This window comes from Cicer arietinum, chromosome 7 (genome assembly GCF_000331145.2).
Source record: "Cicer arietinum cultivar CDC Frontier isolate Library 1 chromosome 7, Cicar.CDCFrontier_v2.0, whole genome shotgun sequence".
NCBI lineage: Eukaryota > Viridiplantae > Streptophyta > Magnoliopsida > Fabales > Fabaceae > Cicer > Cicer arietinum.
Genome location: NC_021166.2, coordinates 10911414 through 10932963, shown reverse-complemented (window position 1 = coordinate 10932963; position 21550 = coordinate 10911414). Strand labels below are relative to the sequence as shown.

The window sequence follows — 21550 nt, the reverse complement described above, 5'->3', positions numbered from 1 at the left end:
AAGGTTAACCGATTTAATAATGACTAATTTTTTTTTAAAATTTGACGTGAAACCGACTTAATAAGTTATTTTTAACTGACTTAAAAAAGTACTTCGACACCATTGTGAGTCATAATTAAGTCAGCAAAAATTAATGTATTTAATACATATTCATAGACTAAATGCTTAAAAAATTATAGCTCAATTACATTTTATAAAAAAGAACGCAAATAGTATTTGTCAAGTAGTTGTATTTTATTCTAACTATCAACTAATATCTCATTTAACTATAAATTGTTACAATGCATTTACAATTTTGTATAAATAAGTGATTTAAAAAATACAATGAATAATGCTTGATTGTATTTTTATAATATATATATATAAATGAGTCGATCTCAAGCATTATTAATTGTATTTTTTAAATCACTTATTTTCTCAAGATTATATTTGGACACTCATAACTACTCAAAACTTATTTAATATTTTATTCTTTTATTTATCTCTATTGATCACATCACCGGTATATGATATCTATCATATTGTCTTTTTTTTTTCTCTCCAAATGTGTGGGTGTAAAAAAACATTTTTCTTTTCTCTTTCAAAAACTATTATAACTTCTCAATATAACTTTTATCAATATTTTATTTTAAATTATATCAAATAATATATGAACTAATTAATTTAATTATAAAAATAAAAATTCTCTAGGTTAAACATCTTTCGTTATAAAAAAAAATTGTGTTTTTTTTCCTTCAATATCTTTTAAGACAAAATGAATTTGAAGGAAAAAATGAATTTGGGATGATAGAAAAGGGCTTAGACTCTAAACCCAGTTCTGAAGGAAGTCCAGGCGCAAAAGTTGAATCGTTTATCAAAAGCCCATATAGAATCGAGGAGCCAAAATTTAAAGGAAGACCACAACGACACAATCAGTAGCTAAGGGCCTACCCTACTCTTGCAAGCCGAAATCTGAACAACTTGAGGAATCAATCATGTTGCTTGGCATTTACATTTACATTTGCTCTTCCCTTTTCACATGTGGATTTACAAACTAACATAAAAGGTGAGACATCAATAATATAAGCACAGAATTGCTTGTCTCCTTTTGCGGTCGTTTCCCCAAACATGTCATACAAGGAATGTGCCCCTTTTGCATTACAATGCATTTTGCTCATGGTTTTCGTGTTTATATATAACTACATAATATGCGAAAATTGTGCGGTACAATTTAATATATTAGTAAATATAAAATAATAATAATAATAAAATTTAAAAATAATGTTAGTTTTGTTTTATAGTAGAATATATTCAAGTATTTATGTATTTAAATATATATATATATATATATATATATATATATATATAAATATAGTACCTCTCAAAAGTTGGGGTTTTCCGCCACCCACAAGGGGATACGATTTACGTGTGTTTTGTGCAACAATTGTTGTTACAGTCGATAATGAGATGTGTCATGTGTGTAAAGACAACTCTAGCTGAGAATATATATGCTTGTCTTGAGCTGCATGGGTGTACTCTTTCTTATCTATGTGCAGTGTGGTGGGGCATATTATATATATATATATATATATATATATATATATATATATATATTTGAATAATTATATATAAGTTAGATTTGTATTAGTACAAAAGAAAAAGTAAAATATTATTGACTAATACAATTCATGTAATAGTAAAATATGAGACTATTCATAAGGTTTTACAATTTTAGATATACAATTCTTGTCTGTAATATTTATTAAATGTTTAATTGATATCTTCAGCTTTTTTAATTTCATTGAATTGTTTCTTCTAATAATATATTTGTTAAATAATTATACATTTCTTTATTATTAAAGTTATACATTTAGCTATAATATTTCTTCATTTTATTTAATTTATATTAGTTTTAAAACATTAGATTTATAAATTTATAAATTTATCTAATTTTTCACGTTTACAATTTTATATATTCATCCTAATTGTGTCAATTTCAAGGTTGATCTAAGCATGAACTAAATAATATCATGTGTCATTGCATTCATGTGTGTCTTGGAATTTTCCAATAATTATCTGACATCGTCAAAAAAAAGTGGTTGAAAAAAATGACACACAAGAAAAATTTGTAAATGTTTAAGACAAATAAAATTTCAAATGAATAATAAAATAGTTAAAAATTATTCATTTTCCAATACTTAATATTATTCATTTTTGTTGTTGTTTCAATTATTATTTATGTTTTTTAATGATAAAAAGAAAAAATGCTATGGGAGACACATTGAATCAACATAGGGAAAAAAATCATTTCATATGCAATAATATTGATATATGATCTTAAATAAAAAATTGACAATAGAAAAACAATATTATTGAAGTATATGTGAACTAAGAGTGTCACAAATAATATTGATATATGATCTTGAATAATAATTGACAATAGAAAAATAATATTATTGAAGTATATGTGAATTAAGAGTGTGTCACACAAATAATTGTAGCTTGGTTGCATTTCATAATGTTGTTATGCTTGAACTAAGAATTTATAAGAGAGTGGTTGAAAAATAGAAGATAGATCTTGATGTGTGTATGTAGTCAAACTTACATTGTGATAATTTGAAGATATTGGGTGATATGTATTTTTTTTGTATGAGTTATTGAAATGATATTTTTGACGAAGAATTAGAGCTTTTAAGTGTATTGATGAATCATTCAGTGTATTGTATAATGTATGAAATAATTGTACTTGAACGACCAAGTAAAAAAGTTTGCGTTACATATTGGAGAAACAAAACATAATGAAAGTAGAAGATGAAAACAATAGTGTGCTATGGATAGTGTAACATTATAATTTTTGTGAGTTGACAAATATTAGAGAATGTGATATACATGAAGATGAGTTGTCGCAAACATAATTTAAGGTTCTGTTTTAATATATCATAATAGATGTATTTTGCTTAAGAGAAAACTAAATTAACAAATATTAATGTATTTAATTTAAAATTTAAATAAAATATCTTAATTTTTGTTGATTCAACTTTATTTTATATATTGTATCGGAGGTTGTACTACTTTTGTCTATAATAGGTGATCTATTTACATCAAAAAATTATTTTAAAATAATTATCATTTTTTATTTTTAAGATAATATTGGTTATATTTTTTCGATTACAAGTATCTCTAATTAATAGTATTCGATTACAGTTTTGGCTAGATTTTCTCACGTCCCTATGTTATTCGAGTGTTGATATTCAAAAGCAGCAAAACTAGGTTTCTATGTTAACGTGGTTTCTCTATATTATCATTTGGTATGATGAGTTTCATAGATAAAATTGTTTTTCAGATTTTGAGTATTCGTACTTTCTACGTACTAGCTTACATCTGATATAACATACGTATATGCCCTGTTATTTGTCAATTATTTGAACTAGCTGGGAGAATGATGGAAAAAAAAAATACATATAATATACATCTTATACTTTTTAATAATATTTTATTTTATCAAAAAATAAAAAATAATATATATATATATATATATATATATATATATATATATATTTCAAATTTTTATACATTTATTTAATTTTTCACTTTAGATATATTTCTCAATTCCTATCATCATAATGTCTATTGGATGTCGTGTTCAAATCTAAAAATTGAATTCTTAAAATCACAAAATTTTAACATCAAGAATTTCAAGATTCTAATATCTGACGATAGATGGTGACGCATGAAAAACTACATGTGGAAAATTGACAATTTATTAAGGTGTAAATATAAAATTAAAGTGTTTAATGTACAAAATTAAAGATATCAATATAAATTTTATGATATATTATAAAATAAAATTGAAATCCTCCCTAATTTGGAGGTAGAATGCCAATGTTCTAATTTCACGCTTTAATCGACGGATCTGCATATCATTTCACATGTATTACAAAGACTCTCTTTATCTTTCGAGGTGTATACCTTTGTGAGCGTCCACCAAACATTTTTTATAAAGAAACTAGATATCCAACTTCATATGTACTAATTTGTTTTAAAAAAAAATATTTGGTGAAGATCAATTTAACATCATGACGGCAAAGAAGTAGAGTGTTGGCGCTATACAAGTCAAAGGTTGCATTGCTATGAAAATCCTTCTGTTATGAAGCATGCTATATTTATATCTCTTTCACATGTACATGTAACAGTATACTCCTCCCTTTGTGTGCAAGTGATGAACATGCCTCTCTAACTATGAGTTGAAACAAACAACCATCATGATTATTGTTTATTGGAGCAATTGCACGCCTAATCATTGTGTCGTGTCATTACTTGAAAGAAACAAAACAACCTCAGTTCTTAATGTTGACTCTGCCCGACACAAGAATTTCATGTTTCCTCGTCAATGTTTTTAAATTACTGACATGCATCCACATAAATTAATAAGTTTTTCTCATCTATGATTGGTCGCTCGAGATTTTCTTTGCTAGTATATAAACAATACTAACTAAATTGTGAAAACACACGTCACTCGTTGACACTTTGAATGGTATCTATATGTGGTAGACAGAGGAATGTTTTAGAACAGCAGAGTGTAGCTAGCTGAGAAGCCATATATCTTCATACACTACACAGGTATGCTGTCAAATTATATTATCCAATCAATTTTGATGAATAATATCGTACGAGTTTGGTACTGTCTCTATTTAGGAAAATAATTTGTATACACCCCATCAACCATTTGAGTGAGAAGCAAATATACAGAAAACATGATATGATAAAAGTGATATATTGATAATAAGATGGAAAAAAAGATTAAAAAAAATGAAATATTGAATAGGTGTATGAAATTATAGATATTTATATATCAATGTTACTCTATTTATGCGGCAAATTAAAGTTGTAACTCTATTGTTTGGAATCTTTATTTTGGCTAGTATACATATAGAAAGACTGAACGACTTATGCATTCCCTTTAGACCAAGTACTAAAATGTCCACAAGAGATCATCTTAAAATACACACCTTTGCATTATTCCTTTTTCATCAAAGCTCCACCTTGAAAATGAAATAATAGAAGTCTCACCTTTGAATAAAAAATTTCATTTAAGTATCTTCATATTATACCATGATTTTTTATGAGAGAGTAAAAAAAAATACTTAGAATCATGATTCAATTTGCTTTTGGTCTTGTTAGTTATTTTTCAAAATAGTTATCTCCCATTTGCAACATAATAGAATACACCAGGTCCACACTGCTCTAATAAAAATACAAGTATAGTCTTTCACCCTAACAAGAAACCATATCACCGGAATATCAGAGTTGTAGAAAAAACCTTTTAAATATATTTTCAAGAAAAATTTAAGTTGTTTCTAAAGAGACTTAAATTTTCAACTTAGCATATGGGAAGCCTTTGAAAAAAACTTTTTTAAACCAATTGTTTCATAATTAGTCGCCTTACAAGGTTGTGTAAAACACATTTTGAGTCATCTTTATAATTAGTTTTTGATGCAACCTACCAAAATGTTATATTTTATTTACAATAACAAGTTCATTTGGTCATAAGCAGATAGCAATATATAATTATGAACTCAAGTCCAATTATGCCAAAATGTTATACGTATGTCACATAATTATTTATTTATACACTATTGGTAGAAAATTTAATGTTCAACTTTGTAGATCATATACTTCTTTAATCTACCTTGTATTTGTTACCAAATATGGCTTATTTTCATTCACGTTATTTCCACTCCTTAAGAGGGAGACAACCAGAGAGATGAATGGGGACAATGGCTAGGGTTTCGTTCACAGAAATATACAGAGAAAAAAAAAACCTTCGAAATACCTTTTAAATAGTTCTTATAAATAACTGGTTTAAACTTAACTGCAAAAATGTCTATAGATATATGTTTAAAACTTTTTTTCTTTCTGTAATTAGTTTAAATTGATATATAGTATTTTAATTTGAATTTCGTACTAGTCTATAGTCGACCAATGAGGGTTAGGAGACATTGAATAGATAAAAATATTCAATATAATACTTAAGTTACAGAACTCTTCCATTTAATGGATTAATCTTTTAAGTTAAACTCGCTCTCATAATTAATGGGCAAAACTCATTATCAACAAAGTGCGGTTTAAAGAGAAATACTTATGTCGTAACAACCATAAATCAAAATGATTTAGACACGAAAAAAAAAAACAAAAAAAAAATGTAGTGGAGAAAGAATAATTTATTATTATTATTATTGACAAAGCTAAATAATTTGTATTGTCTAAATAATTTGGATGAAGATTATGACTACAATTACTCTTTGTGATTGAAGTAGCTAAAAGTTTGCACTCTTTGACTAAACAAATATGTTTAGGGTTCAATAATTGAATAAAAAAAGATGTAGAACTCAACGATATTAATTAGCGTAATTTGAGTTACATATATATCAAATGCATATACAAAAAGAAAACAATATAGCTAAATAAGCATATATTATAAGACAATACGACTTATCTAAAAAAAGAAACAGTAATAATGAACAAATCCTATATATGTTGACATTGAAGTACTAATTTTATTGTGATAGTAATTCATATATGTAGGCAACTAATAATGGATTGCCTAATATTATAGGATACTCCACACTCCGGAGTTAATTCATATCAACAGTGCTAAGGATATAAAATATATGTGATAGAGTTTATTAATTATGTACACCAACTCAGGAACAATACTCAAATATTTTCTTGCAAATACTATATATTAGTATGCATCATGCATCATGCATGAAGTGGTAGCAGTAGTAGTAGTAACTATATATATGTAAATGTTCACTTCCATAGTTCCATATTGTGACAACTTGAGGTTGAATTGGTTGAAGCATGTTCCTCAGACATTTCAGGCTTTTTGTTTGCAAGAAGAGTAATCTGTTCAGCCACATGAAGAATAGTTTGTTTAGAAACATGATCTTGATCTTGACTAAGCTGAGAAGCAACAAATTTGTCAAGAACTCTCCAATCTGTAACTTGTTCATCATTGCTAGTGCTGCTTCCACCACCATAAAGTGAGTGTTGATGATGATGATGGTATTGATGAAAATATTGCATGTGTTGTGCATTGTTGTTGTAACTCAAAGTTGAGGGTTGTGATTGAGTAGTGAGTTTGGGGGATTCAATTAGGTGTGGAAGTTGAAGAAAAGCATTATTATGATTTTGGGAGTGGTGAATGTTGTTATTGTTATATTGCATTAATTGATCTATCTCTGGTTTGCAATATGATGATGGATAATTAGGAGTTGGAGTTGGAGATTCAAGATCAGATGGCATGAAAGAAACTTGATCATCATACCAACATGATGGTGATTGATCATACTCATTCATTTTTTGTACTGTTGTCATTCTTTTCTTGAATACCCTGCATACAACCCACCCTTCTTCCTGTTGTACAAGTTTTTCTATATTAAATATCAACTAACATACCATCCCACATATATAAAACATATATACTTCCTCTTTCTCAAAATAATTTATCATAAAATAAATCTCTCTTTTAATTTCTAATACATTTTTTTCTAATTATATCACTTAATTAATAGTGTTTGAATAATTTTAAATACAGTATATTCTACTATGCATTTCAAATATTAATCTATTTTTTCGTTTATACACTTTATTTAATATTTGTAAAATGATCAAATGTGATCAATTAATTTGAGACGAATGGCATAGAAGATAAATAAATTTTTAGTATCTATAAAATCTTACTTTTTTTTTAGTGTTTATAAAAAAAGTTATTGACTTTTTGTCCCCTGAATTTTTTCAATTTTATTTTTGTTCATTGCTTTTTTTATCAACTCTTGTGTATTTTTGAATTATTTAAAAATTTAAATGATACACAAAAATTGATTTAAAATCAGATACTAAATATAAAAACGAAAAATTTTAGAAGATTAAAAGTTAACAAAATATTTAAAAGACTAAAAATAAAATAACAAAAATTATATAAGAATAAAAAACTTATTTAACCTTAAAATTTATTATAAATACAAAATAACTCAAAATAACTCAGTTAACAAATGTACAAAGATAAATTTAAAGTTAATTATATATTGACATTCAATTAAAACTTGTTATTTTTTTCCCATCCTATTTTTATAAGTGTATTTTAAAATACATTTTTTATAAGTATATTTTGAAATAAATTGTATGAAGTCATAAAATAATAAATTCTTATCGGATTGTGGTGTATGTCCATTTAACTCAAATTAAATAAACAATTTGATGAAACTAATAAATCTGATTTAGATCAATTATAGTATACTAATGCAATTCCGAATTTACGTTGTTAGAACTTAAAATTTAACAGATATATTTTTTGGTGTTGGTTTATAGTCAGACTTAGAATTAAAGACGAATTCAAAAATTAAATAGAACGATGAGTTTAATATTTTTATTAATAAAAATTCTATAAAATTGATATTATAATATTTTAGAAAACAAGATAATTCTATTCTATTAACGTTTTACATAACTTTTTAGATCAATTAAATCTGTTGGATCAATTTCTTTTTAGAATCAATTCTTGTTTTAACTTTGCTCCTTGATATTATAATATTTTGAGTTGTCTTCAAAGTGGTTAACAATCTCCTCTTGTAAATGGTTTGGGAAGCATTTGTAACTCCCTTAATATTATTTGCTTATAAAAAATATATATCCTATATATTTTTTCTATATCCTATTATTATAAGTGTATTTTAAAATAAATTGTATGGTGTTACCAAATAATAAATTATTATTAGATGGCGGTAAACTTTAATTTCTTCTATGAACCTATACACAATTCTATGAACCAAACAGAAAAAATTGATTCCGTTATAAAAAAAAAATCCGATTCAGATAATTAAATTGATTGAGTTATTTTTCATTCTGTAGTCCAACTTGTACTATTTAAATGTATTTGTATCATCATTACTTCATTCGTTTTTTTTTTTTATGAGTTATATTTTGAGTGTTTATTTTGATAGCATATATAATATTGAATCCAAAGTGTTCATAAAAAATCTAGTTCATATTCATTAAAGTTTCCTAATTTTGAAAAATTGTTTATCTTTGAATTTAATTAAAAGAATTGTTTTTTCACTGGATTGATTTAGTTCAAATTTTATGAAATTTATGTTAAAAAATTATCCAAATGGATCATTTTAATTGTTTTTTTAGTTTATGTTTTCTATAAAATTAGATAAATAGATCATATATAAGACTTAATCAGCTACAATAAAGTATTTGAAAATGGTATAATTAAAACTTTATTTGAGATTTTCAATTTACAACCATGTTATAAATATAAATCTTTACTATTTTTGATTAAAAAAATAGAATTTTATAATAATTAAAAATGAAAAATAGATATAATATTTTATTAAAAACTATAGAAATAGCGAGATCAACTTTTGAACTTGATCTGTCTAATATATTAGACAACGTTATATTTATATTTTGGTCTATATAATTTATTTTATTTTTACTTCTACTTCAATGATCTAACAATATCATTTATATGACATATAATTTGACGGAGCTTTTATTTTTCAACAAGACTCCACATTTTGAACCCATACCATTTTTAATAAAAAATAATATAAATTTTTATAATAATAAAAAATGATAACGGAAATGCAATAGTTTGCTAAAATTTATTATCAATAATACATGTATATCTTTGGACTCTTTTTAGAGGTCCACCATATCAGATGGATCCTAAAAGTTATAGGTTAAAATGCCGCAAAAACTAGAAACTAATTAACACCTTATCAATATAAAGAAACCGGAATTTAAAATATTGAAAATAAAGCAATTAATTTAATAATTTTTTATAAGATATATATAAACCATAACCAAACAGGATATATTTACTATAAATAATTTCTCTGTTGTCTTATTTGAACAATTAAAATTGAACAATTATTGCAAATAATCAAATATCAAAACTCATATACTATTGTTGTTAATGAAAAATAAGAATTTTGACTTGATTAGTTAAAATTTTCAAATCAATGTAGTTAAACAATTACGTCTAAATCCATATGATTGAAGTTAGTTTATTAGTTTCAACATGGATTGGTATACTTTATAATGAATATTTATAGAATATAATGAACATATATTTAATTTGCGATAACCATTTAAAAAAAATTGATTGAAGAAAAAGAAATAGTGTTTGTTATGTGAATTAAAAAAAGAAAAGAAAAAATGAAGAATGAAAGAGGTGTAAAATTTGACCTGAGCAATTCCATTTTCATTAGTTTCAAGGCGATACTCATGCATGATCCAATCAGATTTTTGTCCATTTGGAGCGCGTCCTTTGTAAAACACAAGAGTCTTTCTCATTCCAACTAGGAAATGTTTTGAGTATATTGCCTTATCTCTTCCTGTTGCTTTCCAGAATCCTGCTTTTGTTGCTCTATTTGTTCTTGTTCCTGTTGGATACTTCTTATCTTTATGACTAAAGAAATACCAATCACTTTGTTCATTGCTTCCTATTTTGCATAGTTCTGTGTTTACATCAACAATTGCATCTCTTATATATTCTTCTCTATATATATATATTTATAATAAAAATAATTGATAGAATCAATACCTTGAAGATCCCACGGTTCAATTTTATAGAGATCCACGTCTTTGATGACATCTAAATCGATCTTTTTAGATGAAACCTTCTTCCGCAGGTAGTAATCAACAAGTTCTTCATCAGTTGGATGAAAACGAAACCCCGGAGGTACATGTGAAAATGTGTTCATATCCTCCCCACAACAATTAAAGCCTGCATAGGAAGTTATATATTGCTTCACATATCTATAACTTTACCTTGTGACACAATATTGACTCATATTTCCTTAAAGGAGTAGAACTAAACTAGGTTTTAACACACAATAGAGATGGCACACTTTTTACAATGTAATAGTTATGTGGAAGGAGGAGTAGTGAATGATGCTACATGATCATATAGCACCAAACATTCAGCTTTTTAAGCCTACAAAAGAGGTTGATAAAGCACGTTTACATAAAAAATAATTAAATATATTAAATATGGAAAGGCATATTAACATGACTTAGAAGCTACTTGTTCTAACTCCTAACGATTTAAGAAAAATATCATCAAGTGTAAAAAAAGTGCAGGTTGTATATCCAAATTTTAATAACAAAAAAAAAAAAACGGTGGAAAGGTTAAAGCATGATGTTGATCGAAAATGGTGTCTGTTGATAAGATCGTGTTAAAAAAAACACCAACCGAACATAGATCAAAGTCATGTCAAAGATTTTGTGTCTCACATAAGAAGTGACATTTAATTAATTATCTGTTGACTATAAGGCATATTAGTTATGGTTGTTGAAATTATATAAATTAATTGATGATCCACCATTGATATTTATAAGACAAGTGTAAATATAGTAGATGAAGCATGATATAAATAAAAAAATAGAAGTAGCTAGCTATAAAAGAAAAAGAAGAACCTTGATTTATTATATAGTAGGCGAGGATGTAAGATCTTCAAGTGTGGATGGATCTTGATATTACTAAGGTGTAGGTTTTTGGTGAAATCCAACAGAAAGAGACAAAAAAAGATACAAGTGGGGACAAAACAGACAAGAAATGAAAAGTGGAAAGTTAAATTGTTATCCTCGGGAATTGAACTGAAAACTGAAAATCTCTCCTTCTTCAAACAAAGCAGAGATCTCTCCTTCCTCAAACAAAGCAGAGAGAGAGAGATCAGATCCCGAGGAGTAATGAAAAAGAGAAGATGAAGTTGATGAAATGAAATGAAAGGAAGGAAAATATAGCCCTAATAAATGATCAATATTATTCTCTCCTTATCTGTTGTTGAGATGGAGCTAGATTTCAGGAAAAGCTGATAGAGGCCATAAAATGGTGGCGCTAGAGAGAGAGAGAGAGAGATATGTCAACTTCTAAGTCCACCCACCAGCAACTGATGGAGACTGAGAAAGAATGATGTTTTTGGGGCCAAAGAAAGAGAGAATGGAAACAAAAGATTATCAAACCGTGAGAAACAAGGAGCAGAGTTTCTTAAAAAAAGAATGTGGATAGTGAAATATATGAATCAACAAACACTTAATAATGACAATCATGATAGTAATCGATCAAGTTTTTTTTTTTTTTTTTTTTTCATAGGGGTTATTATAAATTATAACATCCCCCTCCCGCCAAAAGTTGCACCACTTAATCCCATTATTTTCACTTTTTTCTTAATTACACTTATAGTATAGTGCCACAATACACCATTTCTATAACATTCTTTTTATTCACTCATATATTTAACTTTTTTAGAAATGCATGTAAATATCACATAAATTTAGTTGGATTCATATATCACAAGCTAGCGGGTGTAATTAAATGTTTATAGCTTATATAATTAACTTATAAATTGTTTTTATAAATTTTATAGAAATAAACTGAAAATAAATTTATGATTGTATCATAAACTTAAATATACATGTAGATAAATTTCAATTATTTTTTTATCAAATGATAAGTTTAAATAAGTTAATGGGCCAAATATTGACATTTCTTAATTATGTTTATGTCAATCAATAAACTATTTCTTTGTAATTTGTAAAACAAAAATGTGTATTTATTAGTGCTGTATTTCTTTTTCTTAATTTTTTGGTTCTTAGAAAAAAGAATCTAGTAATATAGGGACAAGCAGAAGATAAATAAAATATAATGAATGATTCTTTTAGTTAGAGTTCAACTTGATCTCTCTAAAATAATTCGTCCTTCACATTTTTTGGGTTGAAAAGATAAGAGTTTTAAATTCATTAAGAAATTATGAGTTTAAAATTAAAAAGAAATAAATCTATTTTAAATAAAAATAATAATAAAATGGGGACTTATTTAGACGTCTTGTAAATTAAAATGATCAAATGGAAGTGCTGACAAGGACTTCTATTAGCCACATCAGCAAATATTGGACTTTTGAGACTAATGGTTAAACAACAAATATTTGAAAAACTAAAATTACAATAAAATTCAACAAGTACTAAATTTAAGTTTATTTTATTAGGACTACAATCATACTTAATACTTAAGTTTTTTGTTTATCTTAATAGTTAATTAACATATACTTCTTGTTAATTATAAAGTTGCATTTAGTTTTATAAATATACTTTGCTAATTTATATATAATATGAGTGTAAAAACATTTCACATATGTATTCACTCAGATAGTTTGGGTCTCTTCTAAGTCTTGTATTTGAATATAGTCTAAGCTAGGAATGGAATAATGTTAATAATCTTGAGGGAAATTTAAGATTTGTCATCTATTATAATATCATTCAGACCGAGTGATTAGTCTCAATATTCGAGTGCGGATAATATTCAATTTAGTGATTGTGAAAAATAATTTTGTATTTTGCAACTCATTAAATTTATGACAATACATCCAATAGTAGATAAAAAAAAATACGAACTAGCGAGGGAAAATTAAAGTCAGAAAACATGAAATATCCTCTTTATTTTAGTCATTAATATTGTTTCAAACCATGTATGAAAAATAAACACCTCATGTGTTTAAAGTGATGCATGTTTTTACCGTGCACTCAAAGTGTATTAAAAGAAAATAGTGTTGAAATATATACAATTCACTAATGATATGGAATTATTAGTAAAATTTATTTAATAAATATATTCTAGGTGCTAAATTGAAGAGATTTGTTATTTATTAAATATTATTATTAAGAAAATAATAAAATAAATAATGTATATATTTGAAACTCATTTAAATACACAAATGGAGGAGTTTCATCTTTTTCAAAAAAAAAACAATGGAGGAGTTTCATTGTGTAATTTGTGTAAACTATTAGTTAATTAAACATTCATTTGGGCCATTCAAACAAAAATTAAACATTCATTTGCAAAAGTGTTAGGGGTTCCAAAAAGTGCAAATAAAATAGTAGAGTAATATTTGGTGGACATTTAATATATGGAGACAACAATTTGACATTTTAAAAAATATTTAATTTATTAAAATAATTTTATTTATTATTTAAAAAATTATGCATTTATATATTAATTGTTGGGTCATTACTAAAATATGGGATCATCATATTGTACACTTTTGGTCAGAAAAATTTTCGAAACAATAAGATGTTCAAACTCTTTTATCCGGTTGAGTCAAAAGCAACCTTTGAAGTGTGTGAACATCATATTTTCACTGAAACCTTTAAGACATTGAGTTTATGAATTTTCTCATTTATATATTGTTCAACCTCCACTTTTCTACATAATGTGGGATCTCTATGTCACACTTGCTACACAACATTAATAATATCAATGATGGTGGGAGACGGCTAACCATTGCACGCTAGAGTTCTATCGCAGACTACCGTGTGGATGTTTTAGCTATTCTACCAACCATAGTAGATTGTCAAAGCTCTGTCGACGACCGACTACCAATGGTGTGGTGTCAAGTGACTGCAAAATTTTTGGTTCGAATCATGAACATAATATTTAATTTAACAATATCAATATTTGTTAGTTGAATTAAGATTTAAGGACTATATTAAATTTTTTTTTTTTGTAGACGAGATATTAATTATAACCAGAAACTCAAGTATTACAGTTTTGATTTGAATTTGTATATAATGGTCAATCCAACAATTTCGATATTTGATAGTTGAGAATAAACTTAAAGACGTATTGAGATTTTTTTATTAGTCATTTTAAGGTTTTAAATAGTTAAAAAAATTAAAAATAATAATAATATATTATTATTATTTAGTTGCAGTAACGGCACGCGAGTTCTGGTTGTTTGGCCAGCAATATAATTTTATTTATTATTTTTGTTGAGGAAATATATTATTATCTGACGCAATATATTTATTTATCCTTTCTATATTTTGATTATTAAATAAAATAAATGAAATAGGTTGCACGAGTCACCGAAAAAGGTTGCACGAGGTGGGCCCGCATACCGACCTCAAGCAATACGATAGAGACACCTCTCCAAATACACTCCTGAATGTCAAGATAAAATAAAAATATGACATTCTCTCTGTAATATTATTTTAGTGTTCTTTTTGTTTACTACTCCAACAAATTTTATGTGATTATGTCATCGCCAGCTTCATACACGTGACGACTCATGGTCCGGCGTGGGCTAGCCCCTCGTCATTAGCCTCAGTAGTTTATTTACTCTCAATTCATAGTCAGGGATTTAGCTTCTATTTATTTTAATACTTCTCAAGGACAATTAGACGGAAAGTTTGCACAAATTTGAGAGAGAGGTGGAATCAAGAATATGTAACGAATTGTCTAGTTTTATTTTTTTTTTATGGGAATAAATTTAAACAAAAATTATATTTAAATTTGGTTGAGTTTTTACAACATTTTGTTAGAAAATTTGAGTCAAATCACCAAATATTTGGTTTAATTTGACTCTCCTTCATTTTGTTGGTGACAAGTCAACTTTTATCGCTCATTAGATATTTGATGGATAGGTGTAAATTGACATTTTTAAATATCAAGAATTTTATTTTAAAAAATTTAAAAACTACAATGACATTACGAATGTTTAAAGGTCATAAATATTCTCCTAAAGCTTTTGAACGATCTTGAGTATAAAGTGTTATTGTTGTAGTGTCTTGAAGGTTACCGTATGTCTCTAAGAAATCCTGTCATAAAAAATCGTTTAATGAAAGATTTAATTCATATTGATCATTTGTGTAAAGATGAATGAACTAGATAGTCATTATAAATATGAAGAGTTATTATTTCGACACTCGGATCACACTCTAAATGTTTGACCTAAATGAACACGAGGAGTGTGTAGCGAGATATCCATATTAAATGAGATACGACATAGACATGCACACACCCACACACACGAGAGATATCTTATCTTAAAAGTCGATTTTGTAACAACGAGTTATACTTAACCTACCTTTTCAGATATTACAATTTTTATATTGAGTCTAAAACATCATTACCAAATCAGCTTCTAAGTTATGTACCTCAAAAAAATTGACTTCTAAGGTGAAAGTGTCACTCTTTATAATATTTCTTCAACTTTGTCTCGTTTCATTATGAGACTTAGTGTATTAAGAATTTTATATTAAATCAGATATGATTTGAAAAATATGTTTATCAGGGGAGACATTTTTCACATATTATTTTGTAAGATTGAGTTAGGTTTAACTAAAATTTTAATATGATATTGTAGTTCATCCAAATTTTGTACTATCATCTGCTATGGAATCCCTCGAGTCATGCTCTTGATGTCAAATGAATTATAGGAAGAACCTGAAAAAGAAAGGAGTAAGAAGAAATTTTAGATTAAATTTAAGAATGAAGATGAATAACAAAATGGGTAGCAAGAAGGAGAACTTGTTTACGATTTTGTGATTTATTAAAATAAAAAATTGGAACTAATGTCATTTTAATTTTGATCTCTACCAAATCACTTATACATATATTACTAAGAGAACAACACATCATTTGTCACATAAATATCTATGTCAACAAATTAATAGAGATTATTAACAATCTACTTAACATTAAAAAAACTAATCTAACAAACATTTTAATAAAATAATAATTAATTTAAATTTTTGACTGAAGTAAAAAGTAAAATAACATCGATTACATTTTCAGATATTAAAATGATGTTATATCCATAACCATAGCATTATAGTAATGTTTTGTGGATCGTAGCAATTCCAGTGTTGGAAAAGTTAAACCATAGAGAAAAAGACACGTGTAACAAAATATTTGGTGATAGTTCATGCCCGTACGCCAAGCCATTGTTCTACGGCTACTAAGGTAGAGAGAAAACAGGGGAAATATATATATAGAGAGAGGACAAAAGAAAAGGTTATGATAAAAGCTAAAAGTAAATGAGTTTACAGTGCAAAATGGTTTGATTGAAAGTTGAAACAAGCAAACAAGTAGTGAAGCAAAAGTCTCATACGTGATCCAAGTGTCATCTTATCCCCACCATGGCTCGATAAGATTCATTCGTTAATCCCAAAAGTATTGTACATTTGCTGTGGTAGAAAATTTCGGAATACGTTGAGTGTAGAGTAGCTACTAGGTTTAGGAAATCACGTTAATCATTCAAAGTTAAAGAGTTATATTATTTAAAAAATTGAATATTATGGTTTACGACTAGAAGTTATTTTGGAGCAATTAGATTAATATAAACGAAATTATGCCGTAAATCAAATGAGATTTACCCGTAAGTAATGGGAAGAGCAAAGTTGAAAGCCACCAGAGGTGAAGAGTGGAAGATCATAGATAATGATTGCTGATATAGACACATTATTGTTTCGGTTCCCCACGTTCAATTGAGAATGGGCAACTCCTCATTCCTCAAAAGAGTACTCTATCAAAATAAATATGTGATTAATTTTCATATACTAAAAGTTTTACTTCGAGAGAATGAATATATATACCACCATTATTATTATTATTATTATTATTATTATTATTATTATTATTATTATTATTATTATTATTATTATTATTATTATTATTATTATTATTATTATTATTATTATTGCAAAGTAGATAATCCAATAATATTAATTTAAAAGTGATAAAAAAATATTAATAAAATAGTACAATTAAAAAATAGTAATGTTTTGAAATTAGAATGAATAATTCATTTTAAAATTTTTTTTTTTCAAATGAGATACTCATTGTGAACTACAGAGACCATTATATTTTTAATGTCAAACTAGCAAGAAATGTGTGCTCTATCACGGCTAGTGCGTCTTGGTATTATCGTTTCGGCTAGTGCGTCTTGGTATTATCGTTTAGATTTTTTTTTTAAATCCTAAATATTAGTTGAAAACTGAAGAGAATTAAAAATTATATGAATTTCAGTCGAGCAAAAAAAAATATATAGTTGGTAAGAGGAAATTCCTCAAAAAGGGTGGTTTTGGAATATTTTTTGATTCGGAATAACCCATCTACTTTTTTTTTCTTCAAAAATTAATAAAAATAAGTGATTTTACATAAATTAGTTTTTTCTTTTGTGATTTTGTCATCGCAAATCGACGTTGTTCGATTTTTTGTCTTCATGCTGCAGTGTTTATTTGATTTTTCGTCTTGTTGCGGTGTTCGTTTGATTTAGATTGATAGATCAAACTTCGATCAATTACTGATTCAACCAATGATTATGTTATTAACGTTATAAATTTGTATCCATGAATATCCTAGTTAGCTTAATTTTGTTAAATTATTTGTAAACATTATGCCGTTTTTTACTATTAACTTAGATGGTGTGAATATATTTGTAAAATTATTGTATTTGTTTTCAAAAATGTTTTATAACTTATCTAATATATATTATTAATTTAAATGAATAAATCTTGTTTTCTTTTTGCAAGAAAAAAAAAAATTGGCATGAGGAACTAGAAATCTATATATGGTGTTTATATATATAGATCATAGATGCATGATGATATTTGTTTTATATGCCCCCTTCAAAATAGTATTTCCAATTAAATGAATGATTATAAGAAATGAGAACAAACAGAAATTGGAAGAGTGCAATTAGGAATGATTACCCTCTTACTCTGTTTTATCCTTACACATTAAAATTTACAATCACATGCCAACCAGCATCTCCAAAAAAAACGTAACATGAGTTTGGGGTATCCATCAGAATAATTTGAGTGGTCCTGCATCGGCCAATAGAGCTAACCAAGTATAACTAGCGTTGCTTCGTATATATTTGATTATACTCTAATTAGAAGTACTACCTCCATTCCTAATTCTTTAAGATGTGGTTTAAATAATAAAAATATTTATATATAGTTAGATTCAATTTTATATTTTAAGTTCGAATATAAAATTTTATAGTTGTGGATGTGAATTAATAAAAACTAGTCTGTAACATGTGCGTCGCACGGAAACAACGATTTTAATAAATAAGTTGACTTTAAAAAAATAAGTTGACATTAAAAAAATAAATTGACTTAAAAAAATTACAATAAAAAATTTAAAAAAAATCTAATTCTAACTTAACTTAAAAACTACTTTTTCTTATCAGTTCAATGTTATTGATGAAAAGTATGACTCCAACATTACTCCTTAATCTTACTTTGATTCCTTATTTTTTGAATTCCACAAAAAATATTTTTTCTTTCCAAAAAACTTATTATAAAACAATACGTTTAATTTTAAACAAATAAAAACAATAATTATTAAAAAAAATTAAATAATTAGATTAGATGAAATAAGAATTTTTAAAATAATGGATATGGACATATATAAAATAAGTAAATTAGTAAATGTAAAGATGTAAGTAACTTAATAATGAATTTTTATTTTTATTATTCAACCTATGTTGTTTATATGAAATACATGACATTTAAGAATTCATAAAATTTTTGCTGATACATGACATTTAAGAATTCATATAAATTTTGCTCTATCAAGTGATAAAATATTATTCATTTTAGTACTACACACAAAATACTAAAGAAAAATAATTTTCCCATTACAAACAAAAAATTACAATACACATAAAAACTATGAGTATCTTTTATCTTTGAATTTGCATGTTAGTCTTCATTAATCTTTCATAAATCCTTTGAATTCTTTTGAATTTGCGTGATATTTAATAATAAATTTAGAATATAAAATGTATAGTATATTAGTTTTTGAATTTGATAAAATAGTATTTGAAGTTTGAAAAACCATTACTTTCAATGAACAAATGAATTGTTTCTTTAATTCCTACATAAAATTTATATTTTCTTAAAGAATATTATTTTTGTCCTTGTTTATAAATATCTTTTATATTTTTCTTGTTAAGAAATTAAGAAATGTGAAAAGTAATTTAATATACCCATTTTATATTTAGATATTTCTAAAAATATACTGTGTACATAAACATATACAATCTTGCATTTTTATCTTTTAAGATAAAATTGTAGAATTAATAAAAATATATTTGAAAAAATAATATTAAATCTGTCTAGTAATTTAAAAAATGATTATAATTATAGATAAATTGTTTTCCTAACAGATATTTATAATTAGGAACAAATAGTATATAGAATTGATAATCAACGTTGTTTGTACCGATGAATTTAGTGAAAGACAACCTATCAGTATATTTACTGTTGCCTTGTTGAAAAGTGTCAGAAGAAACCAACGAGGAACTAACTATAGCAAAACCAACGACGAACTAACTGGAAATGGATTGCAACTCTTCTTATTGTGTGTCATATTCACAAAAGTTACAATTCAAATATTATTTCAATATAAAAATAAACAACACGAATAAAATAAAATAAAATTTCTATTTTCAATTTTTATGAACCAAATCCACGACAATCTTTTTATTTGATTGATGATATTATTCTTTTTCACAAATTTATCTAAAAGCAACATTGCCATTCCGCTTAGTTCAAATTAATCAATAAAAGCTGATCAAATTAGATGAAAAATTTTCTTTGTCTTCACCGATAAATAAAGTAAATGACAAAAAAACTAACCAATCAAAATATTGATTGTCATTCAAACAATTATTAATTAAACGAAAGAAGAAAAAACTTAAAATTCAAGAATTTATATTATAAAACACATAAAAATTTAATATATACTTATTAAATTGTACTCTTATCTCATATTTTACTTAAACTATTTTATTTAATATTTTTTTTTTGTTAAAATATTTTTCCCTAGTCTGTTAAATTCAAATTTGTATTTTAAAAAATATAAAAATAAAATTGAAGCACAAATTTTTGTTGAAAATTTAAAATTTATATTTTCGAAAACCTCTTTGGAAATTCAAAATACAAATTTTTGAAAATTTTAAAATTTTATCTTCCACTAAAGAAAAACATTTATTTAATATTCATTTTAGTATTTTATTTTTATTTTAATTCATTTTATTTTTTTTATCTTTTATAAGTTATATATTTATATCATTTTCATGATCACAATTAAAATTATAACATATAATTATTAAAATCACTTCTAATAGTTATTAATATATATCTAATATAATATTATTTCAAAAATAAGTCACTTAACCCAATAATGGACTTAAACTTAAAAAAATTATTACATATTTTAAAACATATGTAAATTTTTTTAAATGAATTTTTATTTTATAAAATGAATAAATTTTAAAAAAAATCAATAACTATTATTATAAGAAACTCATGATTAATTATAATGTATCTATAATATCTACCTTTAATTTATTATTTAATAGTTAATATTCCTTACTTTATTCTCTAAATGAATTGTTTACTTTAAAAGAGTTGGATTCCTTTCTATATTTTTACTTTATAGTTTATGACAATAATTATATAATTAAAAGACTAAATAGAACCTTCATAAAAAATATTTAAATAAATAAATAATTAAAATAAATATTAAATTAAAAGATAAATAATTAAAATTATATTTATATCTGATTAGGTTCTTATAATAAGAGAACAAGGATGGACACCATCGAGCCAAGCAATTTAGCAAAAGTTTAGGCCCAAAATCTGGGGAATGCATGGTTTGTTTAACAATCTGTCATAAAAGAATTGGGCTGTAGTTCATTGT

General features: G+C 25.5%; 1 protein-coding gene and 1 long non-coding RNA gene across 2 annotated transcripts; one reads left to right on the top strand and one right to left on the bottom strand.

The window, feature by feature from the left end:
• The first annotated feature begins 4389 nt into the window (after positions 1 to 4389).
• On the top strand, positions 4390 to 7521 carry LOC140921022 (uncharacterized). The gene is made up of 2 exons (XR_012163864.1): positions 4390 to 4599; positions 6855 to 7521. It is a non-coding gene; the product is annotated as an uncharacterized lncRNA (long non-coding RNA).
• Positions 6363 to 12025, bottom strand: LOC101491337 (NAC domain-containing protein 7-like). The gene is made up of 4 exons (XM_004515684.4): positions 11473 to 12025; positions 10598 to 10780; positions 10240 to 10511; positions 6363 to 7398 (listed from the first exon to the last, which is right to left on the bottom strand). Exons 2-4 carry the CDS (start codon positions 10755 to 10757, stop codon positions 6793 to 6795), a joined length of 1038 nt encoding a protein of 345 aa, XP_004515741.1. The 5' UTR covers positions 10758 to 10780; positions 11473 to 12025; the 3' UTR covers positions 6363 to 6792.
• Between the last annotated feature and the right edge of the window lie 9525 nt (positions 12026 to 21550).

Bases quoted from the DNA above. Each gene is read 5' to 3' on its own strand.
- LOC101491337 (XM_004515684.4), bottom strand. From the start codon at position 10,757: ATGAACACATTTTCACATGTACCTCCGGGGTTTCGTTTTCATCCAACT. The intron at 10,512-10,597 runs GTATTGATTCTA...ATGTAAACACAG, and splicing joins TGAACCGTGGGATCTTCAAG to AACTATGCAAAATAGGAAGC. The intron at 7,399-10,239 runs GTCAAATTTTAC...CTTGTACAACAG, and splicing joins ATGAAAATGGAATTGCTCAG to GAAGAAGGGTGGGTTGTATG.